Source organism: Drosophila ananassae, chromosome 3R (genome assembly GCF_017639315.1).
Source record: "Drosophila ananassae strain 14024-0371.13 chromosome 3R, ASM1763931v2, whole genome shotgun sequence".
Lineage (NCBI taxonomy): Eukaryota > Metazoa > Arthropoda > Insecta > Diptera > Drosophilidae > Drosophila > Drosophila ananassae.
Window position 1 is genome coordinate 20,669,565 of NC_057930.1, and position 21,597 is coordinate 20,691,161.

The 21,597-nt window shown below is 38.7% G+C and overlaps 2 protein-coding genes across 7 annotated transcripts; both read left to right on the forward strand.

Moving 5' to 3' along the window:
- The first annotated feature begins 279 nt into the window (after window positions 1–279).
- LOC6497329 (stathmin) lies at window positions 280–21,463 on the forward strand. 6 transcript variants are annotated; one of them, XM_014906166.3, is made up of 7 exons: window positions 280–489; window positions 1,280–1,394; window positions 18,454–18,623; window positions 18,694–18,879; window positions 18,937–19,083; window positions 19,413–19,568; window positions 19,720–21,463. In XM_014906166.3, exons 2-7 carry the CDS (start codon window positions 1,367–1,369, stop codon window positions 19,804–19,806), a joined length of 774 nt encoding a protein of 257 aa, XP_014761652.1. In that variant the 5' UTR covers window positions 280–489; window positions 1,280–1,366; the 3' UTR covers window positions 19,807–21,463. The 6 variants fall into 6 exon arrangements, with proteins under 6 accessions (XP_014761652.1, XP_014761653.1, XP_001962309.1 ...); XM_001962273.4 differs by lacking the exons at window positions 280–489; window positions 1,280–1,394 and adding exons at window positions 6,460–7,008; window positions 10,378–10,461; XM_014906167.3 differs by lacking the exons at window positions 280–489; window positions 1,280–1,394; window positions 19,413–19,568 and adding exons at window positions 6,449–7,008; window positions 10,378–10,461.
- LOC26515122 (E3 ubiquitin-protein ligase Kcmf1) lies at window positions 15,200–17,266 on the forward strand. Its single transcript, XM_014906918.3, has 2 exons — window positions 15,200–15,436; window positions 15,527–17,266. Exon 2 carries the CDS (start codon window positions 15,709–15,711, stop codon window positions 17,209–17,211), a length of 1,503 nt encoding a protein of 500 aa, XP_014762404.1. The 5' UTR covers window positions 15,200–15,436; window positions 15,527–15,708; the 3' UTR covers window positions 17,212–17,266.
- Window positions 21,464–21,597: the final 134 nt, after the last annotated feature.

Here is a 21,597-nt window from a genome sequence, read left to right on the forward strand (position 1 = left end):
TACGAAACAGTCATCTCTTTTTTTCCCACAACAACTTAACACACAGATGTTGCCCATCCACCGGGACAGAGTACCGTGGGGCAAGTGTAGAAAATTAATAATTTCATAAAGTTATAAAGCACACGTTCTTTATAAATTATAGTTGATATAGAGATCTATTTAAATGGCTTACTCTAAGTAAAGATATTTATTAAAATGAAGTGAAATTTTAGCTACAACTTCCCTGAACCACTGTGCAAAGGCTTTATAGCTTTAGCTTTCCTTTTTTGCTTTCAGTTTCTTCCTTGCATTCGAGTTAATTTCGTCGACGCGATCGCAACGAAGAGGAAAAAGTGCTGGTCGCAGATTCCACAAACTAGCTTTATAATAAACTTTTTAAAGTGCCTATTTAAATTGTATTTCTGTGCTTAACTTTAATAATTGTGCGTACGCAAATTCATTGTCTTGTATCCGGCTTTTGTATTTTGTCCAAAGTACTCATAATTTCTGGTAAGTGAGATCTGTCAAAGGGAATCCGGTTTCAGTTGGTGCAATATTCCCTTATTTCTACTGCGCAGTTGCAACAATAGCAACTCCGCGCCAACGCAATATGTTTTTTTTTCCGGTTTTATTGTCCGCATCCATCGCACTTTGTTCCTATATATATTTATTCTCTGTGTGGATCTGCAAATGTTTTTTGTCTGGATTTATAACACCCAGCAAAAAGTAGTTTATACATTAAATTGTATATGTATTTTTGTGTGTACATTTGTTCTTGATCAGGACCACAATTCAAGTCCCATGTGCCCCTGTTTAGTCTTTCAATTAAAGCTGTCGCCCGTTGCAGTACAAAGAATACATACGATCTGTATGTAAGTGCCCATCTTTCATCCGAACAACTAAGGGCAATCAGATAGCATCTAAAAAATAACACTTTTCTTATTATTCAAACTTCCTTGCAAGAATCCATTTTGAATTTGTAGTTTCAAATATCGATAACACAGAAGTTATCGAAAGCTTGAATAGATCATGCAGGAGCCCTGAGAATCCTTTTTCAACTATCCTTTTTTAAACCTTTTTAAAACTATCTTTGGAAAATAATATGTAGGAATATCTTAAACTAAAAATCTTCTTCATTATCTTGAAATGATCAGAAATATGAAAAATTCTAGACCTTTATGATCTTATTATAGGAGTATCATATGATTGAAAAGATGTAGTTGTTTTGGACCTTAAGGTTCTCCTTTTCTTTTTAATTTTTAACATTATTTATTATGATTTTTTATATGTTTTATTTTAGCGCTTTTATTGGACAGCAGTGAATTTGTCTACAGACTATAGCTATCTTATAATAAAACGCACCTTTTATTTGCTTTAATTTGCCAAAATGGTGAACAATACTGTTGATGCTGAATGTAAGTATATTTATTTCTTTCTTTATTTACTAAATCTCTATTTTATTATCTAGACAATATTAGAAAAAGTTCGAGAGATAAAGCTGATAAACCATCTATATTTTTCGAAGACCCAAAGATAAACTATTTCTTTCACTGTACACTTTTTGATGAAATTGCAGCGTATACTTGATCTATATTGCCAAGTACAAATAAGTACAATAAGTAAGGCAAATACGGGGAAGTCCCCACTCAAGAAGGGTAGCAGACATGGCTCAGACACACACCCAGAGTCTGTGGGCCAGGATAGGAGGTGCAGTTAGCCCTCATTCGGGCTGTGGATAGCATTGTTGCCGCATTTCACAGGCGAAACCGCCGCTCAAGTTCCGGTTCAATAAACTTTTGCAAAAATGCTTGCGTACATAGTTTGTTGCTCTTTTTTTTGCGCCCAGCACTCTTCCCTATATTTACCCTGGCGGAGGAGGGTGTTATAATGTCCCGACGAATCATTCCCGACCTGGAAATGCCGCAGTTTAAATTTGATTGATAGGGGAGACTTAGTACAAAGTTTGAAACGCAGATATAACCAATCAAAAGTTTCTCTGTTGAATGGTAAATATTAAACTATTAAACTTGATGTAGGAGGTAAACATTATCCTTAAGTTATAGCTTTTAAATATGTATATTATTTAATATTATCTTTAAATTCTAGGGTGTTGAAAATTCGACGAAATAAGCACTTACTTTTCAGCACTCGTTTTATATAGAATTGTATATAGTAATGACCATTTCTCCTTACTGCACCGAACAGTTGTATGCATGTGGTGTAAGAATATGGCAGCCGACGTTTTGCAACTGGTTTTATGTAGGTCTCTCGCAAACTGTTTTATGCGACTTTTAAGGATCCAGGACCTCCTACTCCCCGAGGGGACGTGAACAATTTTCACAGCTTTGCGACAGTTTCGTGGCGTTGTCGTCTTGTGTGAAGTTTCGTTTATAATTGCATGGGAAGACTTGTAACCAGTTTGTACTTTTTACTTTAAATCCAATTGTCCACCCGTTAGATACAAAGCTTAAAGGTCCTTTTAAACAGAAATTGTAGTAAACAAGGTGAGCGATTAAAGTACCAGAAGGGAGATGATGGCTGGTGTCTCTAAGTGTCTGGTTTATATAGAGCTTCCCCTACTGCTTTCATTAAATTAGCCACCTACTTGGAATGCCAGATGCGTAAAATAAAGTTGTTATATGTATACCATAAAAACTAAGACCAGGCCAGCCAAACCAGAAACTTTTTTGTGTACCTTCTACTCAAGATAACTAACCAACTACGAGTGGGGTAGACGGTTTTATCAGAAAACTTCCCCAGCTTCAACTCCACTTGCTTTTATACTTTTCCATCTGCACGCATCTTGCTACAAATTTTCTGAAATAAGGTACTTTAGACAATTAATTATTTCTATACTTTGCTTTTTAGAGCTCTCGGTTTTTGTGCGGTTATTCGAGGGTTATTCGATGGGGGTGGCTCAAGAAGGGGTGTCTAGTAGAGGTGGTGTGCCCCCGAATTGGAGACCTCACATCCATTGCACACACCTGTAAGTGTAAATAGAAGTCCAGCTATCACAAAATATAGAAAAGGGAGGGAAAGGTGGTCTTAACACGCAGAGATAAATTGAACTGCAACAGTTGTTTAATCCTGGGGGACTTTATGGAAGTTGAAGTCTCTATGCTCTTCGGAAGGACATAAATAATATTAAATAAAGTTTGTTTTCTTATAGAGCAGTAGAAAAGATTTTATATTCCATGAAATACTTCAATACATTCTTCATCGTAATCAAACGAGTGGATACCTCCCATGACGTAGTAGAATCGCACAATTCTCCCCTTTGAAGGGTGGCCCTTAACCCCTAAGGCTGCCACACGTGACGCATTACGTGCAACGAGTCGCTTACCGTGCGTAGTACCCACACATCATTATTAATGCATTTGCACACGTGAACTGGAAACGTTAAGGGGGGAGTGGAAGAAAAAGGACTAAAGGTGGGATAAGCGGTCCCCACATCAATTGAGTTTTTCATCCACAAACATGAAAATCCCCCGGCGCTTTTCACCTAAGTAATTTTTATTTTTACCTTTTTATAGCTGGGACCTGTGGAGTTTAAGCTCTCAATTGAATTCTGTTTTTTTATTCCTATATCCCTGAGCAAAAGTTGGATTTTATTCTCAGTTTTTTGGGGAAATATATGTAATATAAATATAAATAAGTATTCTGAATCCTGGCCCTTTACATATAGAATTTTTGCAAATTTCTCATAAAATGTCATCACAGCTGAACTGTGTTCCGACAATGAAAATTTAAGTTCTGCGCTTGAGACATCATCAAAAAACATGTCCTTTATTGCGACATGTCCTTCCAATCTTGATGTCTCGCATACGTTGCAGTTAAAACAAGGTAAAGGATGTTGAAGATTGCCCATTTGATTTTATCTGCTGTTTTATGAGTGCATTAACACTGGACGATGTCTGTTAAAATAAACCATATTAAGGGATCACTTTCAGGTTATATAAAAGCGGTCATAAAAAGTCATCCTTGCACAACTTTTGGTTGCAAGCAATTTGACGCAACTACCGCTGCAAAAACACTGCAGAATTGTCCTTCAAACGTGAGTTACAACAAAAAAAAAAAGTAAATAAAAGAGGGGCGTGACCAAAAACCAACATATACAATGGATAGACAACGTTAATAATATCCTTCGTATGTGTAATAGTCACGTACTAAAGTGTACACCGTGGCAGGACGAGAAGTCAGGGCCAAAGACACATTAAGGCATTTACTTGGAAGCCATCTATATGTAGATTATGATCGATATTTTCTATCCTGTCCTGCATTTTGAAGTGGAAGTCGTCCTCTGGGAGGCCCTCGGGCGCCATCCCAGGACCTATTCTATCCATATCGCAGACAATGCTTGCATATAAACATAATGCCACGTCAACACTGCAGTTTAATGAACCTGAGTGTGGCACTCTTTGGCAAATAATGTTCGTCGTGTCGAAGACACTTCGCATTGATTTTTATAACTATGGTGGAGCAGAGGAGTTATTCAAATTGGTGCAAAATGAAGAGATAAAACTTAATATTTTGATAATATAGAGACTCGTTTTGGAGGTACTACCAACTACTATATGTACATCGCCTTCAAGGGTAAAAAAAAAAAAGAAAACCGCAAGCTTGAAATTCAATATACTGGTAAAATTATAAAAAAAAGGATGCATTGTGGGGGGGTTGGTATAGGATCTGAACTTGCAATGGGGCCCAAGCATGCAATCGAACTTAAACTGCCGCTCGCATGTTATCCTTCGAACGGCCTGTCAAAAACGGTTGCACTTGTTTTGGGGTTGTAGCTTGGTAGTTTGCAAAAGATTGGTAGTTTCGTTTGCCGTCGACGTCAGCGACAAATGTTTTCACCATCGTTTTAGTTCTGCCTCCTTGAATCAAAAGACCAACTCAGGGGTGACTACTATACTACTATATAGATAAGGAGCTGGGGTTTCTGTTCGTGAGTCATGCCTTGGGCCGATGACGTTAGCCTTTTGATATCCGCGTTACGGAAATATTGGTTTTAGGCGTTGCTCTATTATTCAAGTTATTGGATATTTTTTCTATAATTTATTTTCAATTAAATTTAACAAAAAATATTAAAAATTTCGGAGTTTCTAAATCAAATTATAATCATAAATCAAATCCCAAAAATAATCCTTCAAAACTTCGTTGTAATCCCCTTCTAACGAGCTAATCTCCCCCAAAAACTCCCCACCGGTTCACCTATGTTTAAAAACAAATATCAAGGATGTTTCCCGTTATTGCAAAAGCCGCATATTTTAAAGAGAAACAAAAATGGCCAGGAACACCCATCAAGGACTCTCTTCCTCTCGAAGTCACGAAGTGATTCATCCAAGTGTGGTTTGCTTGAGTTGGCGCCGTTCCGGCGCTTCATCGTGTCTCCGATGTCCTTTTTGGCTTGAACGGCGTGAGGAACCCATCGCCTCTCCAATGTTTTCGGCTTTTGGCTGCTTTTTGAGTCATCGCTATTTTATTTAGTTTACTTTGGCACAACTTCCTCTCTCTCTTTCCGCCATTGCTTGGCCATTTCCTCTCCAACTGTGTATTTTCGATATTCGAAAATGTCGTTTCGAACTTCTCTCACAAGTGGTCTCTCTATGTCATTGCCAGGCCCAAAATATTCGATAATTCTGAAGCTTTAACGGATTCGAGTTGGGCTTAAAGATACGGCTAAAATAGTTTATGGATATTTTTATATTTTATTATTTTTATTTTAAAAGTAAGGAATATATTCTTTAATTTTAATTTTTGACAATCGCCCAAGAATATTTGACTTAAAATTCAAATATAAAGTTCAATATTTTGGATTTCTAATCTATTTTCTTTATTATTTTTTGGATCTTTAAAAAATATCATCCATCTATCTATATCTCTCAAAAAGTAAATATTTCCTGAAATTATTAAGTAATGACACCTCAACCATTGATTTTGGTTTAAAGTTCTAGGTGAATATTATGAAATCAACCGGCTTTTCCGTTGTTGCCACTTTGTTGGCCAGCTCTCTTCCGCCATTCCGCTCCGAGCCAGTGCATCCATTTTTTTCTCCACTGCGCAGGCCCCACGACATCCGGTGACAAGGGGGAGGTAGAGAAATTAAGAAAAATAAAATTTAGAATTTTCAAATTATTTCGAAATCTGTTTGAAGAAAGGGTAAATGGATTAATAAACAAATTATTTTAGCGGTAATAACTGTTTCTCGGTCCCTGCAGTATGGGCCTCCCTTAATGTCCTTTTCGCAAACCGCTCTCTCTCTCTCTTTTGGCACTCTCTTTTAACTGTTATTTGCTTTTGACTTGGGGTGCTGAGGCCGCTCCCGCTCCTGCCGCCCATTGAGAGCCCCCCCTTTGAGAAGAGCTATGTCCTTTGGTGTGTGCATTGTCCTTGCCTTCGCCATGGAACCAGGCACGGCGCCGACGCCGGCAGTGACGTTGGCGCCAGTACTGGATGTGAGGTCGTCCAGTCGTTCGCCTGCTATTGAAAAATTAACATCGACATAACTTAGTTTGTGTTTGTCGTTCGCTCTGCTCGCAACATTTTGACGCTGTCGTGTGCCTTTTTTTCACCAAAAAAAGGACTCATTTTGGGAGGCTGAAAAAGAAAATATATAGAGACAACCGAAAAACAAAAACAAACACAAGAAACGATAATTTGCGTCGCGTAATATCCCATCTGTATTTTAAGAAAAACTTCTCTCTGTTAAGCTGCTATAGCTGCGTTTTTTTCTACCAATTTTCGTAGAGCATTAAATCAATACCAGCCGCCACCAGCAGCAAGTGGTTGTCATAAAGAGAAATTCCAAATTTCCAATCCAACAACCCGAAAGTGCAAATCCAAATTCCTGTGTAATTGTACCTTAATCAAAAAAAAATTAGAGAAAAAAAAAGCAACCAATATCAACCCGACATCATCGACTAAATATAGTTAAGAAAAAATTCAAAATGCTGATTGGATTAGTACGCGATTCGGTGATGCAGTGCTTCTGCCATACGTGCAGGGCACCCGGAATTTTGCCAGCGGGTAAGCATTTATCCGGACAACTTGTCTAACGAGTTTTTCCATTCAAATGGTGCTTCGTATTTCTTTTTTGTTGCCTACTTTTTTGGTTGAGAGTTGCATTTAGTTTTTGGCTATCCTTTCATTTGTATCCTGAACACCGACATCATCGTCCAGCATGAAATTGAATTCGTATGTATTCAAATTGTGTGTTTCGGCAGCAAAAGCTTGTTCCCATCATACAAATTGTGTACGTTGCAGCTGTAGGCGGAAAAAGCAAGTGGGCGTAATGGGGTAGTAGGGGGGTAGTCCAGGGGATGAGCAAACATTTGCAACAATTTTCGGCCAACACAACATATGTGGGATTATGTATATGTTATGGCCACTACAATCTGCTCTTATGGCCTCTGAGATTCAAAGGCGGATGTCTTGGTGCAATAAACATTGAGGGATAGAGCAGTGCCAGTGGCAGGGTCAGGAATTAGTACCGATAGAGACTATCCATTAAAGACCCTCCTTACTTTTATATATATTTATTTTAAAATTTCCCTAATGACTCATTCTTGCGATTACTGATGAAGATTTGACCGAAAATTCCACCAAAAATAGCTCAAAGCCGGAAGAAAATTAATATATAATATAGAGAATGCCGAAATGTAGGCAATAATAATTTTTGTCCGCCATTTCATTATTTTCTTGCGTTTTCCCATGCTATGTGTTGTGTGGCGGCAGTTCGCATGGGGCGCCACTCAGCCGACAACCGATGAGTCACCCCGGCGGCGCAGGCGGCGACTAGGACTACGATATTGGCATGAAATTTCATTTTATCCTGTACACACACACACACTAACAATAGTTTTTGACTATAGTGCTGTTAAATGGTCATCAATATTACAATCTTGTTTAAGGACTAATTATATATTATATCCTGTTGTATTAAAACGTTGCAAATACAATCGACAACCGGCGGACATTGCGCAATATGCACACGGAACCTATACAAGCGGAATGACGACAAAGGACGGTCTTTATTGATTTATTGACAGAGCCGGCTCTTACATAAAACCCACCATTGTCAGCGAAAGGGGGGAGGAATATAAAATCAGTCTCGAGTAGAAAGTTGAAACTCGGATTTTTCTTCAGAAGTTTTATTTTAGACACGCTCGAGACTTAAAATTTTTGCATATTAAACTGGATTTTTAACAAGAGTAGCTACTCTAGGGTTCTTCTTGAGACTTGTCCTTTTTTTTTTTTATTTTTTGTTGGTTGGTTGGCTTTTCAACCGTGTCTCCTCTACCCTCGACTTGCAACGCTCAACTATGTGGGGCACTCTGTCACGTAGCAGTCAAATTTTTTCTTATTATCCTGGCAATAGACTTCGGGGCTCCATGTGCTGTTCTTTCCTATTGCTTTGCATGTTGCTCACGTTACAGACAAATACATAATATTACTTAATTTTCGTTTTCTTTTCTTTTTTGTCTTCCAGTTGAGTTGTTTGGCGAATGTCTTGGCCAATAAATTAATGAAGTTGTAGACTTCGTAGGACAGTAGAGCCTAAAAAATGATGGCTATTAGAGGAAGTAGTAGATATTGGAGGTTCTAGAATATTAGGAAGTGGAAGAGGTGGTGATTATTAAGGATAAGCCTCTAAAAACTATTTATTTAGAATGAAAATCCGACTTGCACCTCAAGTTATGACTTTTCGCACATTCTGCATGAAAACAAATGTCGGGGGACTGACGGATATAACGTATGCATGACTATCCTCAGGTCGGATCCTTAATGAAGGGGTTGCCCTACGTCCCTCCATTGCCCCTCGTATATCCTTTTGGATATGCGCTCGGAATAAATCCCTCGACACCATCATACGAATGGATTTTGCGACTGCTGGGCCTTTTACGTGCTTCCATTTCGCTGTCTGCTCAACTAATGCAATTTCCTTCAGCTTCAGTGCCCCCCCTTTTGACTATTTCTGCAGAAATTCCTTTTCATGTCGCTTGGTCCTTGGCTGGGAGTTTCCATGTTCCTATTTTGCTTTGCATTTTCAGTTCCTTTGTTTAGACCAAATTGTATTTGCACTATTTTTCTCCCTCTTTTTGTTTTGTTTTTGCAACTCCGGCTTGCAGGTAATAGTTCAGATGTCTACCTATTGTCTGAGATCCTAGTGGGGTTTTTATTAAATTAATCATACATGCATCTTACTTTAGATGTATGTATGTATGTGTGCACATATCCTGCTTCCCTATATATATTTTATATATTATCCGGTGTGCTTACTCATATGCACGTGATGTACTTTTGTATCCCACATTTGGTGTCAAGTAGAGTTTTTTCGTTTGAATAAAATGGTTTAGGAAAAGTTTAAAACTATCCAGATCTCTAGATACAAGCAGGGTTATTACCAAACTCTATAAACATGAATTTATGCAGCTTTCTATGGAACCTAAAAATAGTTGCGCCCTTTTGAAAGGTTGCAACATCGCTCTTCTTTGTCATTGACCTGTATTATAATAGAATGTTTTTTTTTTATATATTTTTTATGGTCTGCTGGGACAATTAAATGAACAAAAAAGTGGCTATCTTTTTGTGAAAAACTGTTGGATACGGTTGGACACCTGCCATCAAAACATTGTCACTAGATTATATGGATTTAATCCAATGAAATTAAATGAAAATAGCATTTGTAGTAGATGGGTTTGCTGTGAGTCTTTATCCAGAATTTTCTGATTAAAATTAATGCTTCAAAGGATTATAGATTCCGAATTTAAAACTAACATCAATCAATATTATACCAACTTGCTGCTAAATGAACTTTTGAGAGAAAACGTTTCTCTGTTTATTTTGATATTATTTATCCTGCAGCGTCTTAGATGGGGAAAATAACATTTGCATCCATTAAAGCTGCTAATGATGGCTTCTATGTTAGTGAGATTGTATAAGTCGTAAGACGAATGAGTATTTGAATCAAGCTAACAGCATCTAATGATACAAAAGAAAACTCAAAGTGTAGTTAAAGGCAGGACCTAACATAGAAGGTTAACTTTTGGGGCTAGAACTTGTATTAGAATCACTTCTTGAAGCCATTCGATTTTACGACTTTGTGTTTGGGGATACACAAGAAATATATAAAAAGTTAGCCATCTGAATATGTATAAAGACTAGAAACTATAGGGATAATACTCCTTCAAGTATTGCAAATGTATGAGAAAATTGAACCAACCTTAATGCTTGCAATTGTTTGATTTGGCTTTTTAAACCCTTTTTTTTGCTTCTTGATTTCGGTTTACCAATGTTCAAAATCATCAAAGATCACAAAATTTTGACATATATTAATTGAATTTAAATATTTTCTATACATGCATTCCGAACGGACTTCTAACTACTAAAATATAGTATCGAGAAGATCTGCGCCAATTAAGAAAAACAATAAAATCCGTTCTAAGCAACCGCGACTTAGCAAGAAAGTCAAATTTATAAGTAAGTATGATACAAAATAATATCAAAAATAAAAAAACTTTGAGGAGCTATCAAAATATTAAAGCATTTCCTTACGATTCGGTTTAAGAAATCTTGATTGTAGACTTCTGCAGTCAAAAAGCTTAACACTCAACGACGCAACAGACCGTATTATCAAGACCGGAGGGGAAAAAAAAACTGCCAATATGGGAGTCTCGACCAGGTAGACTCGAGAAAACCAATACGACGATGACTCACTCGTATTACCTCCCCCCATCACACCTTCGAGGTATTTTCCACAGTGGCTCCTTTTACGTGCTTTTGTACGCTTTCATTGGCCCCGGCTTGTTAAGGTAATAAAATGCCAAAGCCGTCTGAGCGGCGCCACGGAAAATGAAGTAGACATAGCCGAAAACCTCCTCCTGACCCCTGAACCCGGGGTGCTTCATCCCTCTGTGATGTCCTCCCTAAAACCGCAAAGGGATTTTGTTGTGTAGGGTATTTAAGAATCGAAATATATGATTTTTTATTTAAAATTTATTTAAAAAAATACCTTAAGGGTCTCCTAACTTTACTCTTAAAGTAAATTTGAATCTCACTCATTAGAATAATACAAGCCACTTTTCTTTTGTCGTCAAGAAATTGGTGAAATAATTTCTCCTGTAATTAGTGGCTGTCGTTTAGTTCATTATAGGAATTCGTCACGGTAAACGTTGTTTTTTTTTGAGAGGTATAGAATTTGTGGCAGAAGAAAGGGTCTTGGATTGGGATTGGGATTGTCGCCGTGCGGCGCCACATTGACGAAGGGCTTCAATATCTGGCTTGATAGTTTCAGTTCTAATTACTGCCCGGCCATTCACCACACCCTTGGCCAACTAACCACCCACTCTCACCTTCATGTTGGCGGCTAATAAACCAAACTGCCTTTGGCCATAAAACAATCTTGGTACAATAGTGGACAGAAACGCCACCTGATATGGGGTTGGAGGTGGCCTGGGGGAGCTTTAACCAATGCCTCGGGGGTGGACAGAGCTGGCTTAACAACCAACAAGCAAAAAAAGTCACAACAGCAACTACTCTTAAACAAAAGAGTTAAATAAGACTTTTACTTAGGGCTAACCCTGTCTCATTTAATTTAAAATTAAAAGAAAGGGTATTCACTCGAAGGCGACTTTTTTGTCTTTTCTATGAGGTTTTTTTTTCGTTTCGTTCAAAACCCTAGAGGCCCGACATATGCCTGCTCCACCATGTCAAGTACAAAAGCTAGTGCGCAAACAAACAGCTCGTTATACAAAAAGATATTTAAGAACGATTTTGCTGCGTTGCCTAGCGTTGCTGTTTATTTTTGTTTGCTCGTGTATTGGGAGTAAGTGGAGGAAAATGTAGCTTAATGGTGAAAAATCAATAAACAATTTTGTATTTTATTCATGGAAAGAAACTAAAGAACGGCCTTATTCTTGTTTCATTGGGGACACTAGGAAATAGTCCATATCATAGTATATACAATTTAGAAAAATGATTGCTCTAAAGAATATGGAGCTTCAGTGCAATAAAAAAAGACAGCTCTATGCCTTTTTAAAAAACGGTGAAAAATATCGATCGTAAATTATATTCCGAGATTTCGATGCAGATTGGTGTAGAATCGATCTATAAATCGATTAAGGTATTCCTCTCAGGGATCTGATGAAAATTGGCCAAGATATGGCCTTCGGGGTGGGTCATATTGGGCTCCCATGCATTTTTCATCAGATTCGAAGGGGACCATCAGGAAAATTGAGAAAAAAGTGAAAAAATAATTTGGTCCTAGATTTTGATGTAGATTTGTGGAGAATCGATCCACAAATCGTTTAAGGTATTCCGCTCAGGGATCTGATGAAAATTGGCCAAGATATGGCCTTCGGGGTGGGTCATATTGGGCTCCCATGCATTTTTCATCAGATTCGTAGGGGAGCCATCAGGAAAATTGAGAAAAAAGTGAAAAAATAATTTGTTCCTAGATTTTGATGCAGATTTGTGGAGAATCGATCCACAAATCGCTTATGGGTTTCCGCTCAAGGATCTTATGAAAATTATCCAAGATAAAGCTTTCTCAGTGGCCACCCATACATTTTTCCTCTCCCCATGGAAAAAGTTTGGATGGCAACTGAGATATGCTCCTAAGGGCGAGAAATAGGCACCTTTAGGAGCAGGACATTTTTCAACCCCCAATTACTTTGGAGGGCTTCCACCAAGAATAAATCTGCCATGTCTTTATGTAACCATTTCCATAAAAGTTTTTATGTTTCAAAATGTTTTCTGCCAAATTAGCAGAATTTTTCACGAAACCCGCCTAGCATAAAGCAAAAATTAAGTTTTCTTTCTTGGAGGGGTGGTGCATAGTAATGCCTTCAATTCTTCCAGTATTTACTCTTGTTCTAACCGAGTGTAATTCCGCTTCTGCTTGTAGCTCCTTGAAGACGCACTCTTAAGTACCTCGCTTAGACGGCTTTTATGTCGTTTCCTTCATTAAGCGACGAGATGAAAAAACTTGTGAGTGTGGCTACGACTGTTAACAGCACACCCACTTTTTGTGCATCGCATTTAAATTGAAAGGAGGCGGTGGCACGGCCCAGACGAAGAAGAATATCTTGATGAACTTGTATGCTTCTAAATGCGGGGTTTCTCTCTAATCCTAAGCCAAATGCGGGCCACTGTGTTTGCTGTGCTAGCTACTTTGGTGCAGAAAGTAATAATACTCGTATGTTTTTGCACTTTTCAATGTGTTTTCTAGTCTTCAAGTTGCCCCTTCGAAGTGAATTGGGGATTTCCTGCTCATTGTTTGCCGTTCCCGTTGTCGTTGCCCCTCTTGTTTTCATTGTATTGTATTGTGTATTTTATGGTGGTGGCATTTCTTGCATAGCAAATTAGCCAACCACTTGACAATACCTTTTCTTTATAGCCTCCCAGGGGGCTCTCTGATTGTTTTTAATGGGTGCTGCTAATAGACACGATTAAAATGGGGTTGACATAAACAATTTTTAAAGGTGGTAGCTTAAGTGCTGACGAGGTTAGAGAATAGATACTTTTAATACAAAAATAAGAACAGGAGAGATAGAGTTTCACGAAAGTTCTAGGCCCATTATAGGCAATTTTTTCTAGGGCTGATTCATCAAAAATGTTTGAAATACTTCCTTTGGCCAACGCCTGCAATTAGCCTGTAAAAAAATAGCCAGGCCAAAAGTTTCGATCCAAGAGGGTAGGATGGGAGGGGTAACTACTAGCCAGACGTCTGTCGCCTGCAAGAAAAAATAAGAAAAAAAATCAACAACAGCGATTACTGGCTCTTGCAGCAGCACATGCCAAAAAGTATGCTACCGAAAATGTTTTTAGAATCCACTCAACGACATGGAATGGAATGCTTCTGCGAGTGTGTGTGTTTTTGTGTGTGTCCTTTTGAATGTGAATGTAGCCAAGTTTTTTCTCAATTGGTCTCTGCAATTCAGTTTTAGTCGGACAGTCCATCGTTCAGTTGTTTAGCGAATTCCTGAGCGTCAACAGCTTCGTCCAAAAAGGATCCAAAAAGCAGTTATTGAGAAAAACTAGTTGCCTTTTTTAGTTAGTTTGACTTGGTCCTGGCAGTGTTTGTGAACAAAAATGGTGGCCCTCGATTTGAATTTAAGTGTGAACAGTAAGTAAAAATTAAATATTCAAAAAAATAAGTATCAGAAACGTCGGCTTGCTTGTCGGGAAGAGTTTTCGCGAAACATTCTCTCAGCATTTTTATCCTAAAGGAGCAACTACCACATTCATAGCAGCTTCATTGCTGAGTCATGGAAATAAATTAATTAAGGAAAAATTAAAATGCTTTTATGCATATTAAGCGAGAGAAAAAGGCTTCTGGTTTAAGGGTGTAATGGTCCTTTGACTCATACATTCTTAAGTGTGATAATTGAAATGCATCCAAAAGTTTCTCAGTAAAGTGGCCCGAGAAAAGTGTTGAAATGCAAAAATAAAACGAAGAAAATTCTTTTGATTAAAATTTACAGGAAAAGTTTCATAGGATGTTTCTGTTAAACTTATACTACGTAATAATAATTGAATATTCTGCAGAAATGTCTATAGAAATGAATAATGGCACATTAACAGATGAGTTTTCCTGAAAGGTTTTCGTACAGAATCCCTAAAAAGCAGAACCAAGGTTGGCAGAAAAAATTTAATTCGTAAAAAGCTGCTTCAAAAAATGCGCAAATGTTTTTAATGAGGTCAACTTTGTGTGCCCTAATGTACGGTACTTTAAATTTATATAATGACGCTTTTTATGCTAATGAGAGTTTTTAGTTTGGTCGTGCGGATCGGAAAGCCAGGGTGTAGTGTTAACAAGCCCCAATGCTTAGCCATGCCGAAGCCTCATGTTCCTCCGGGCCGCCAAAGCAAAAACTTAATTTTAATAGTGAAATGGAATTGTAGAGCGGATGAAGCGAAATTTTCCGTAAAACCTGAAATGTCTGAATAGAATCACGTTAAATGGGCATAAATAAATGAACATGAGCAGCAAAAGTCGTGTTGAAAGAACTTGGTTTATAGAAATTCTGGCTTTTTGTGAGAGCTTGACCCAGAAACTTGAAAAAAAATGAAACATTTTTCATTGAAAGATGGGATACTAGAAGAACCTACTATACTAGAATCCCTTTTTTTAACATTTAAGCTTTCGCATCTTAAAAATAGACAAAAAGTGTGACCAAAATCGCATTTAATTTTTAGAAGCCCTTGGGAATAGTGTCGATAATTTTTATCGCATTCTTAGAAGGCTTTCCTGGGAGGCATTTAGAAATAAGCAGGCCTTTTGATATATTTTATTATTATAAATGACATTTGGAAGTTAACCAAGTACATTCGTTTAGTCTTTTTATAAAAAGACTCTTGATAGCGTAGGTACGGGTGTCTCAGGACTTTCTAGCTCACTCTTCAAAATTTGATTATTTCGGAGAATTGCAGACAACCGAGTTGCAGCTTGCGAGTAAGTTTTGAGAATCAAGTTTATAACAAAGATTTGTCGGTTTACACTTTTTTTTCTCCTGAATTCCTTTTTTTTATGGCCTGATTGAAGCTCGAACAAGGGGATCGGCTTTCGTAAACAATAATTGTGTAAAGCTCAAGTTCTGCCATAGTTCTGCGCTGTCCATTTGGCGATAGAACTTGCCGTTTCAGTCAGTATCCCTTTGGCACTACGAAGATAAGCAGAGCGGGTGTCGCGCAATCCACTAGAAGCGCTCCAGAAGACAAATCGCAATGGCCAGCTCCTTGCCAGAACCGCCAGAGCGCCACTTTGGCTACGAGTGTCGCAGATGCCGAGTCTCGGACTTTGGAGGCCGGCGCTACTCATGCTGGATCTGTCCCAACTTCGATGTGTGCGGTGCTTGCTACGATGCTGAGCAGATACCCCTGACGCGCCACCATCTCTACTACCATCCTCTGGAGGCGCACTTCGATCGCGCAGAGTTCCGGCTGTATTTCGAGGGCGAGGCCTACGGCTCCGACATGCAGGCCCTCCAGAGCTACAAGTGCGCGCTATGCGATGCCCGGGGCATGAGTGGCTCCGATCTCTACCGCCACTTGCTGCAATCCCATCGGGATCATCAGGATCGCGCCTCCTATATCTCCATGGTGTACGCGCATTACCTAACCGAAAACTCATTGGGTCCTTGCTTTGCTTCAGAAACTCCATCGTTGTCGACTACTCCCCAGATGATACGGAGGGGTTCCGATACGTACCGCCCCCAATATGGGTCGGGTTCGAGCTCTGGGACGGGGACACGCAAGATGTATTCTCGTAGTCTCAGCACAGCCTCGCTTGACTTGGTTTATCTGCTGAGGAATATACCGGAGTTGCTGGATCCGCACTCCCCCGATCTTCCGTCCAAGTGTCTGGAAGTCATGCACCAGCTGGGCACCCTCCGTGCCCATCAGAATGCCTGCACCAGGGCAGAGGATGCAGCCACCCTGGAGTCGTATATCCGTGCCATAGAGCAGGAGATCATTAGCCGCATGGCTGAATGGCGTCAGTGGCGTCACGGACGTGGATCCTCGACCGGTCCATTAATGCGCCGCCGCAGTGGCCTCATCCCAGGATCAAGTGCTTCTTCGGCAGTCAGCATGGCGGCTGCCGTTCGTCGTCCGTCCACACCCACACCCTCGCCGTCGAGCACCCCAGAGCATGGCTCGCGTAGATACATGGATGTCTGGCCGTCGACTGGTCGCACCTTCTTTGTGTCGCCGTCGACTGCGGCCTCCAACCTGGAGTTTCGCGATGCCTTCGTTCAAAGCGTAAAGGCCAAGGGCTGTGAGAATCTGAAGGACGTGGTGGTGGTTAAGAAGAATTTGTCTCTGTGCAAGAAACCGGTTAAGGATCCCCGCTTCTTGTGCCCCAAATTGCTGGCTAATGACATGAAGAGCGGCTGTTCCGATTCGAATACCAAAATGCTTAGGGCCAACTTTATTCAGGCCATTTTATGCTCAATGATGGCCGATAAGGAGCTAATTTCGCTGCCATTTGGACTTCCAAATCCCATTAATGGTGGATATTCCTTTGTGGCTGATGGGGGTTTTGGGGGTATGGGCAATGCCATGGAAAACTCTCAAGGATTTTCTGATGAAAAGGGACCAGTAGACGAGGCGGTTTGTTACTTTGATTATGTCGATCAAAATTTGATGCCCGCCATGGCATCCGAGGGATACGAGAATCCACTCTTGCCAGTGATTGTCGAAGATGCGGTCGAATTCGATAACGAATAAGATTCAAATGTAACCTCAAATAAACGAACCAAATAAATGCAATAGTTGAATAATACGAATCACTTCTCAGGACCTAAATATTTAGTAAATAAATATTTTTCATTGGAAAAATATAACTTTTTGTTTAGGTTTCTAACCAATATTCTGAGAAACAGATGGCGTTTGCGGATTTTGAACTCCATTGATTATCGGATTTGATTATTTTTTCGATTACTTGTGAATCGTATCAAGTTGGCTGTGGTATCAAGTAGGCATTGCATTTTTCGATTCTATTGTCCCAGTACCTCACACCAGTTACTGAAAGGTTACCTTTATTGTCGAAGCATCATCGTGCGGAGCAGTGTGACAAAAAAGAAAGTGAACAAAATTTTATACAACATTTTATGCGGGCATTTAATTCCAATTTTAATATTTTTTTTTTTATCTGAGTTTCGATTTTGTTTTCTTTGGTACGTTTATTTATTTCGTAATGGCATCTAGTTTTCCGACCGTGCACCGCAAGTGCCTGGGCTGCACTGCCCAGGGAGACCTCGGCCGTCGCTACGAGTGCAGCGTTTGCGGGTCAGAGGTCATCTACTGCGGCAACTGCTTCGACGAGGGGCGCAACCGACCCACTCACAAGCACAAGTACTATCACCCCATGAAGGCCATTTACAATCGTGCCTTCTTCGAGCTGTTCTTTAGCGGCGAGGAGCTGGTTAACGGAGAGGCCCCGCAGAGTTACAAGTGTCCCTTCTGCGACGAGATGGGCTTCACCTCCGAGGAGTTGCAGGTGCACGTGGAGGAGAAGCATGGCGGGCATGCCGATGCAGCTGCCCTGCTGGCCATTCTGGAGATCATGAACCGGCCGGTGGGTAGTGTGGTGACTGCCTCCTCGGTAGCTGAGGAAGAGAAGGCTAAATGTGAGTAGAGAGATGGGGCTCTTCGATGAAAAAGGCAGCAGAGCAGTGGGATTAGACTTAGGACTGCAGAAATACTTTTTTTTTTTGGATAGTTTGAAACAAAATACGTACTTGCCTATCTTTGTGGTCAGCTGTAGGAAAGAATATCTATATCAGGGTGATTTTGGGGAAGCTAACCCCAACATAAACTTCATACACGAGTGGTTGGCAATTGCAAAAATGACGTCATGCATTTTGGCAAAGAAAAAGCCACCCTCAAGCTGCGAGGCAGAGGCCTAAGGCTAACGACACCCCCCAATGCACCAATATTAAATTACTCCTGTTTTTTTGCCTTTCACAGCCACTGAGATTCGCTGCCAGGAGAAGTCGCGCGGTGGACTGAGCTATGAGGTCATCCTGGCCGAGCCGGCACCCAATGTGGCCGTCCCCAAGCGACCGGTCACCCCCGGCAAGAACGTCAGCGTGGAGGAGATTGAGCAGAAGTTGAAGGCTGCCGAGGAACGCCGTATTGTGAGTAGCTCTTATAGTTTTCACTCTTCGTATGCAATAATTCTTTCTTTTTTTTTCCAATTATCCTCAGTCTCTGGAGGCCAAGAAGATGGCTGATATATCAAACAAGCTGGCCAAGGTTGAGGAGGCAACTCGCAAAAAGGATGAGATTACCAATGAATTCATCACTCAGACCAAGGAGCAACTCGAATCTAAGATGGAGTTGCATGTGGAGAAGCGTGAGGCCATTATCAGTGATTTGAAGGAGAAGCTTAAGGTGTGACATTGGATATCCTTCTATTATCCTTTCACTCAAGCATTTTATTTCCATTAGATCCACTCTCAGGAAATCGAGAAGACGCGCGAGACTTTGGAGCAGCAGAAGGCAAATGAGCAGAAGGCTATCGAGGAGAAGCTCAAGATAGCCCAGTCCTTGCGCGATGAGAATATCAAGAAGATGTTGGATCGTCTCAAGGAGCATGTGAGTGGTTGATAGCAGCATGTATTGGGAGTTCTTCTAAATTCAGATATATGAACAAAGGGGTTTCTATTATAATGGATTTCATTTAAAGTTTATAGATATCTCTGTAGCTTTAGAAGTCCTGTATTTACGGACTTTGTATTCCTTGTCTAAAAGTATTAAAATATGCATGAAGTGTATACATTTTTTGTAAATATATTTGAAATCATCACTATGATTTAATACATTGTTCATCCAACATGTTCATATATTCTGTATGTAAATATTTACGTTTCGTCATGTGTACATATAATTTTGATTTATCATTTCTCTTATATCCTCTCATTTAGAACACAATCAAAATTGCCGAAATCAAATCGCAGAACGATCAATTGGAATGTCAAAAGCTTGAGGAAAAGGCTCGCATTTATGAGAACAAATTGTTTGCCGCCGAGCAGAAGCGCGAAAAGGAACTGCAAAAGAAAATTGAAAAAGTTCAAATGCTTGTACGTTCCTCCCTAAAAATTGAAAACACAAAAATACCCATTTGCCTTATCCTATCGAGTAGAACTTGGCACTTGCGGTTTCATTCATTGCATCTTAAATTTTATTTAATTATTTCTTGATTAATTAATTCCATATCCATTCCGTTTCCAGGAACGTCGAGCTGAGTTGGTGCGCCAAAACAAGGCTCAGTCGCAGGATATCGATGGCCAGCCCAATGCAATTGCCTCATCTGGTTAGAGAGGACAATGTGGAGAATCCAGAGCTGTGCAGAGCGTTATTACTTTCAAAAAACAAAAAAATAATTAAACAACTACAGCAACAACACTGCAAACACCAACACATTTCAGCAAGAAACCCAATTTGCTTCAAAAATTTCAAGTATTATAGAATTTCCCTATGCGAGCTAAGGCGTCTAACAAGAAAACATTTACTCATAAACTGCAAAAAAAAACAAAAAAAAAGAACTCTAACACGGAGGATTAAGTGCATACAGCAAATTAATGCAAAATACATAAGTAAAGGAAAAATCTACGATACAGCTCAAGCATAAACAGATCTTTGTGAGCTAATCATTAATTCTTCTTTTTGATTTATTCTTAATTTTTTTTTTAAATTTGAAAACTTTTTGATTATGTCTCTAAGATTATATTCAATCCCGTTTTTAAACTTGTTCGGCTTTAAATTTTTTTTCATATCATTTTACGAAAAAAACTTGCTACGAATGTATTTTGAAATAATTTGCAAAATAAATATTGAATTGCCATGATAAATGCGTTTGCCTCAATTGCTTTTGCGAAACCTTTAACAATTAACAAAATGTACCACTTAATGAATATATGTGAAAATATGTATAATTTAACATTCAAATTAATTTAATAACATGCAAAAAATATGAATAAACTACTTATGTTTAAGTTCTCATTTTTTATCTACGAAATAAATGTCAAACAGAAAAACAAACAAATATATGTTTCAAATGCTTAAAAAAATCAAAAAAATAAAATAAAAACCAAAATGCAAGCTAAATCACTCAAAGTATTATTGTTTTAATTATGAACAATAAAAACACACATTTAGGCATAAATAATGGAAATGGAAGCTCGAACAAAAAACAAGTATATTATGTATACACAAAAACATTTATGTAAAATGCATATTTTGTCTAACGTGGAGTTATATTTAGAGAAAAAGGGCAAATTTTGGCCGTAAAATGGGTTTAAAAAAAATTTACAGGGGGTTATAATAAAGAGGAGTAGATGATGGATGCGAAACAAATGGAATATTTAGAAAAACAAATTTTTCAGAACCTGCTTTCAGAAGTTTTTTTCCCCAAAAATTCATTTCGCCCGAAAGAGCGCTGAAAGAGTAGCCTAAATTTAAATCATATACCGTTATAAATGTGTATTCGTGAAATATAAAACAATGCCTATACTTATAAATATCCTCAATGCAATGCTCTTAATAAGAACTGCAATCGAAACAAAGCACTTATAGAACACGAATAACTTTCAAAAACATATTCAACAAAAAAAGAAAAAAAGTGTGAACTTAAAAGACAAAACCAAAAGCCATTGCAAGAGCATCAATACAATTGATAATGCTTCGATATTTACTCAATTTATATTATTGTATAATCAACGCCAATAATCAACAACTAATAAACATTTTTGTATGAGAAAGGAGCTAGGGAGGAATCGATGAAACGGTTACATATTCAAATCAATGTTCTCTACACAAATTCCAGAAATACGACCGCTTACAAAAAGTCTAGTTTCGCGCATAATTTAAATTAAGTTTACTTAAGCAACAAATTACTGACGATAAGCATACTTATAATATATGTATAATAAAATGGCATAATAATGGCATATAAATAAATGAACAAAAATTTCAATTTGGTGTTTTCTAATTGTTTTGTAGGGGGATTAAAATAAAACTGTGCTTTAAGGAAGAAACGCAGTTTTCAAGAAAGTTTTCTTATCAAGGAACTTGCCTTTATTCCAATTAATAATTTATTAAATTTATTCC

Excerpts from the sequence above, each read along its gene's own strand:
- LOC26515122 (XM_014906918.3), top strand. The coding sequence starts at position 15,709 with ATGGCCAGCTCCTTGCCAGAACCGCCAGAGCGCCACTTTGGCTACGAG.
- LOC6497329 (XM_014906165.3), top strand. The coding sequence starts at position 17,681 with ATGGCATCTAGTTTTCCGACCGTGCACCGCAAGTGCCTGGGCTGCACT. Across the intron at positions 18,114-18,453 it reads TGAGGAAGAGAAGGCTAAAT|CCACTGAGATTCGCTGCCAG; the intron begins GTGAGTAGAGAG and ends TGCCTTTCACAG. Across the intron at positions 19,569-19,719 it reads TTGAAAAAGTTCAAATGCTT|GAACGTCGAGCTGAGTTGGT; the intron begins GTACGTTCCTCC and ends TTCCGTTTCCAG.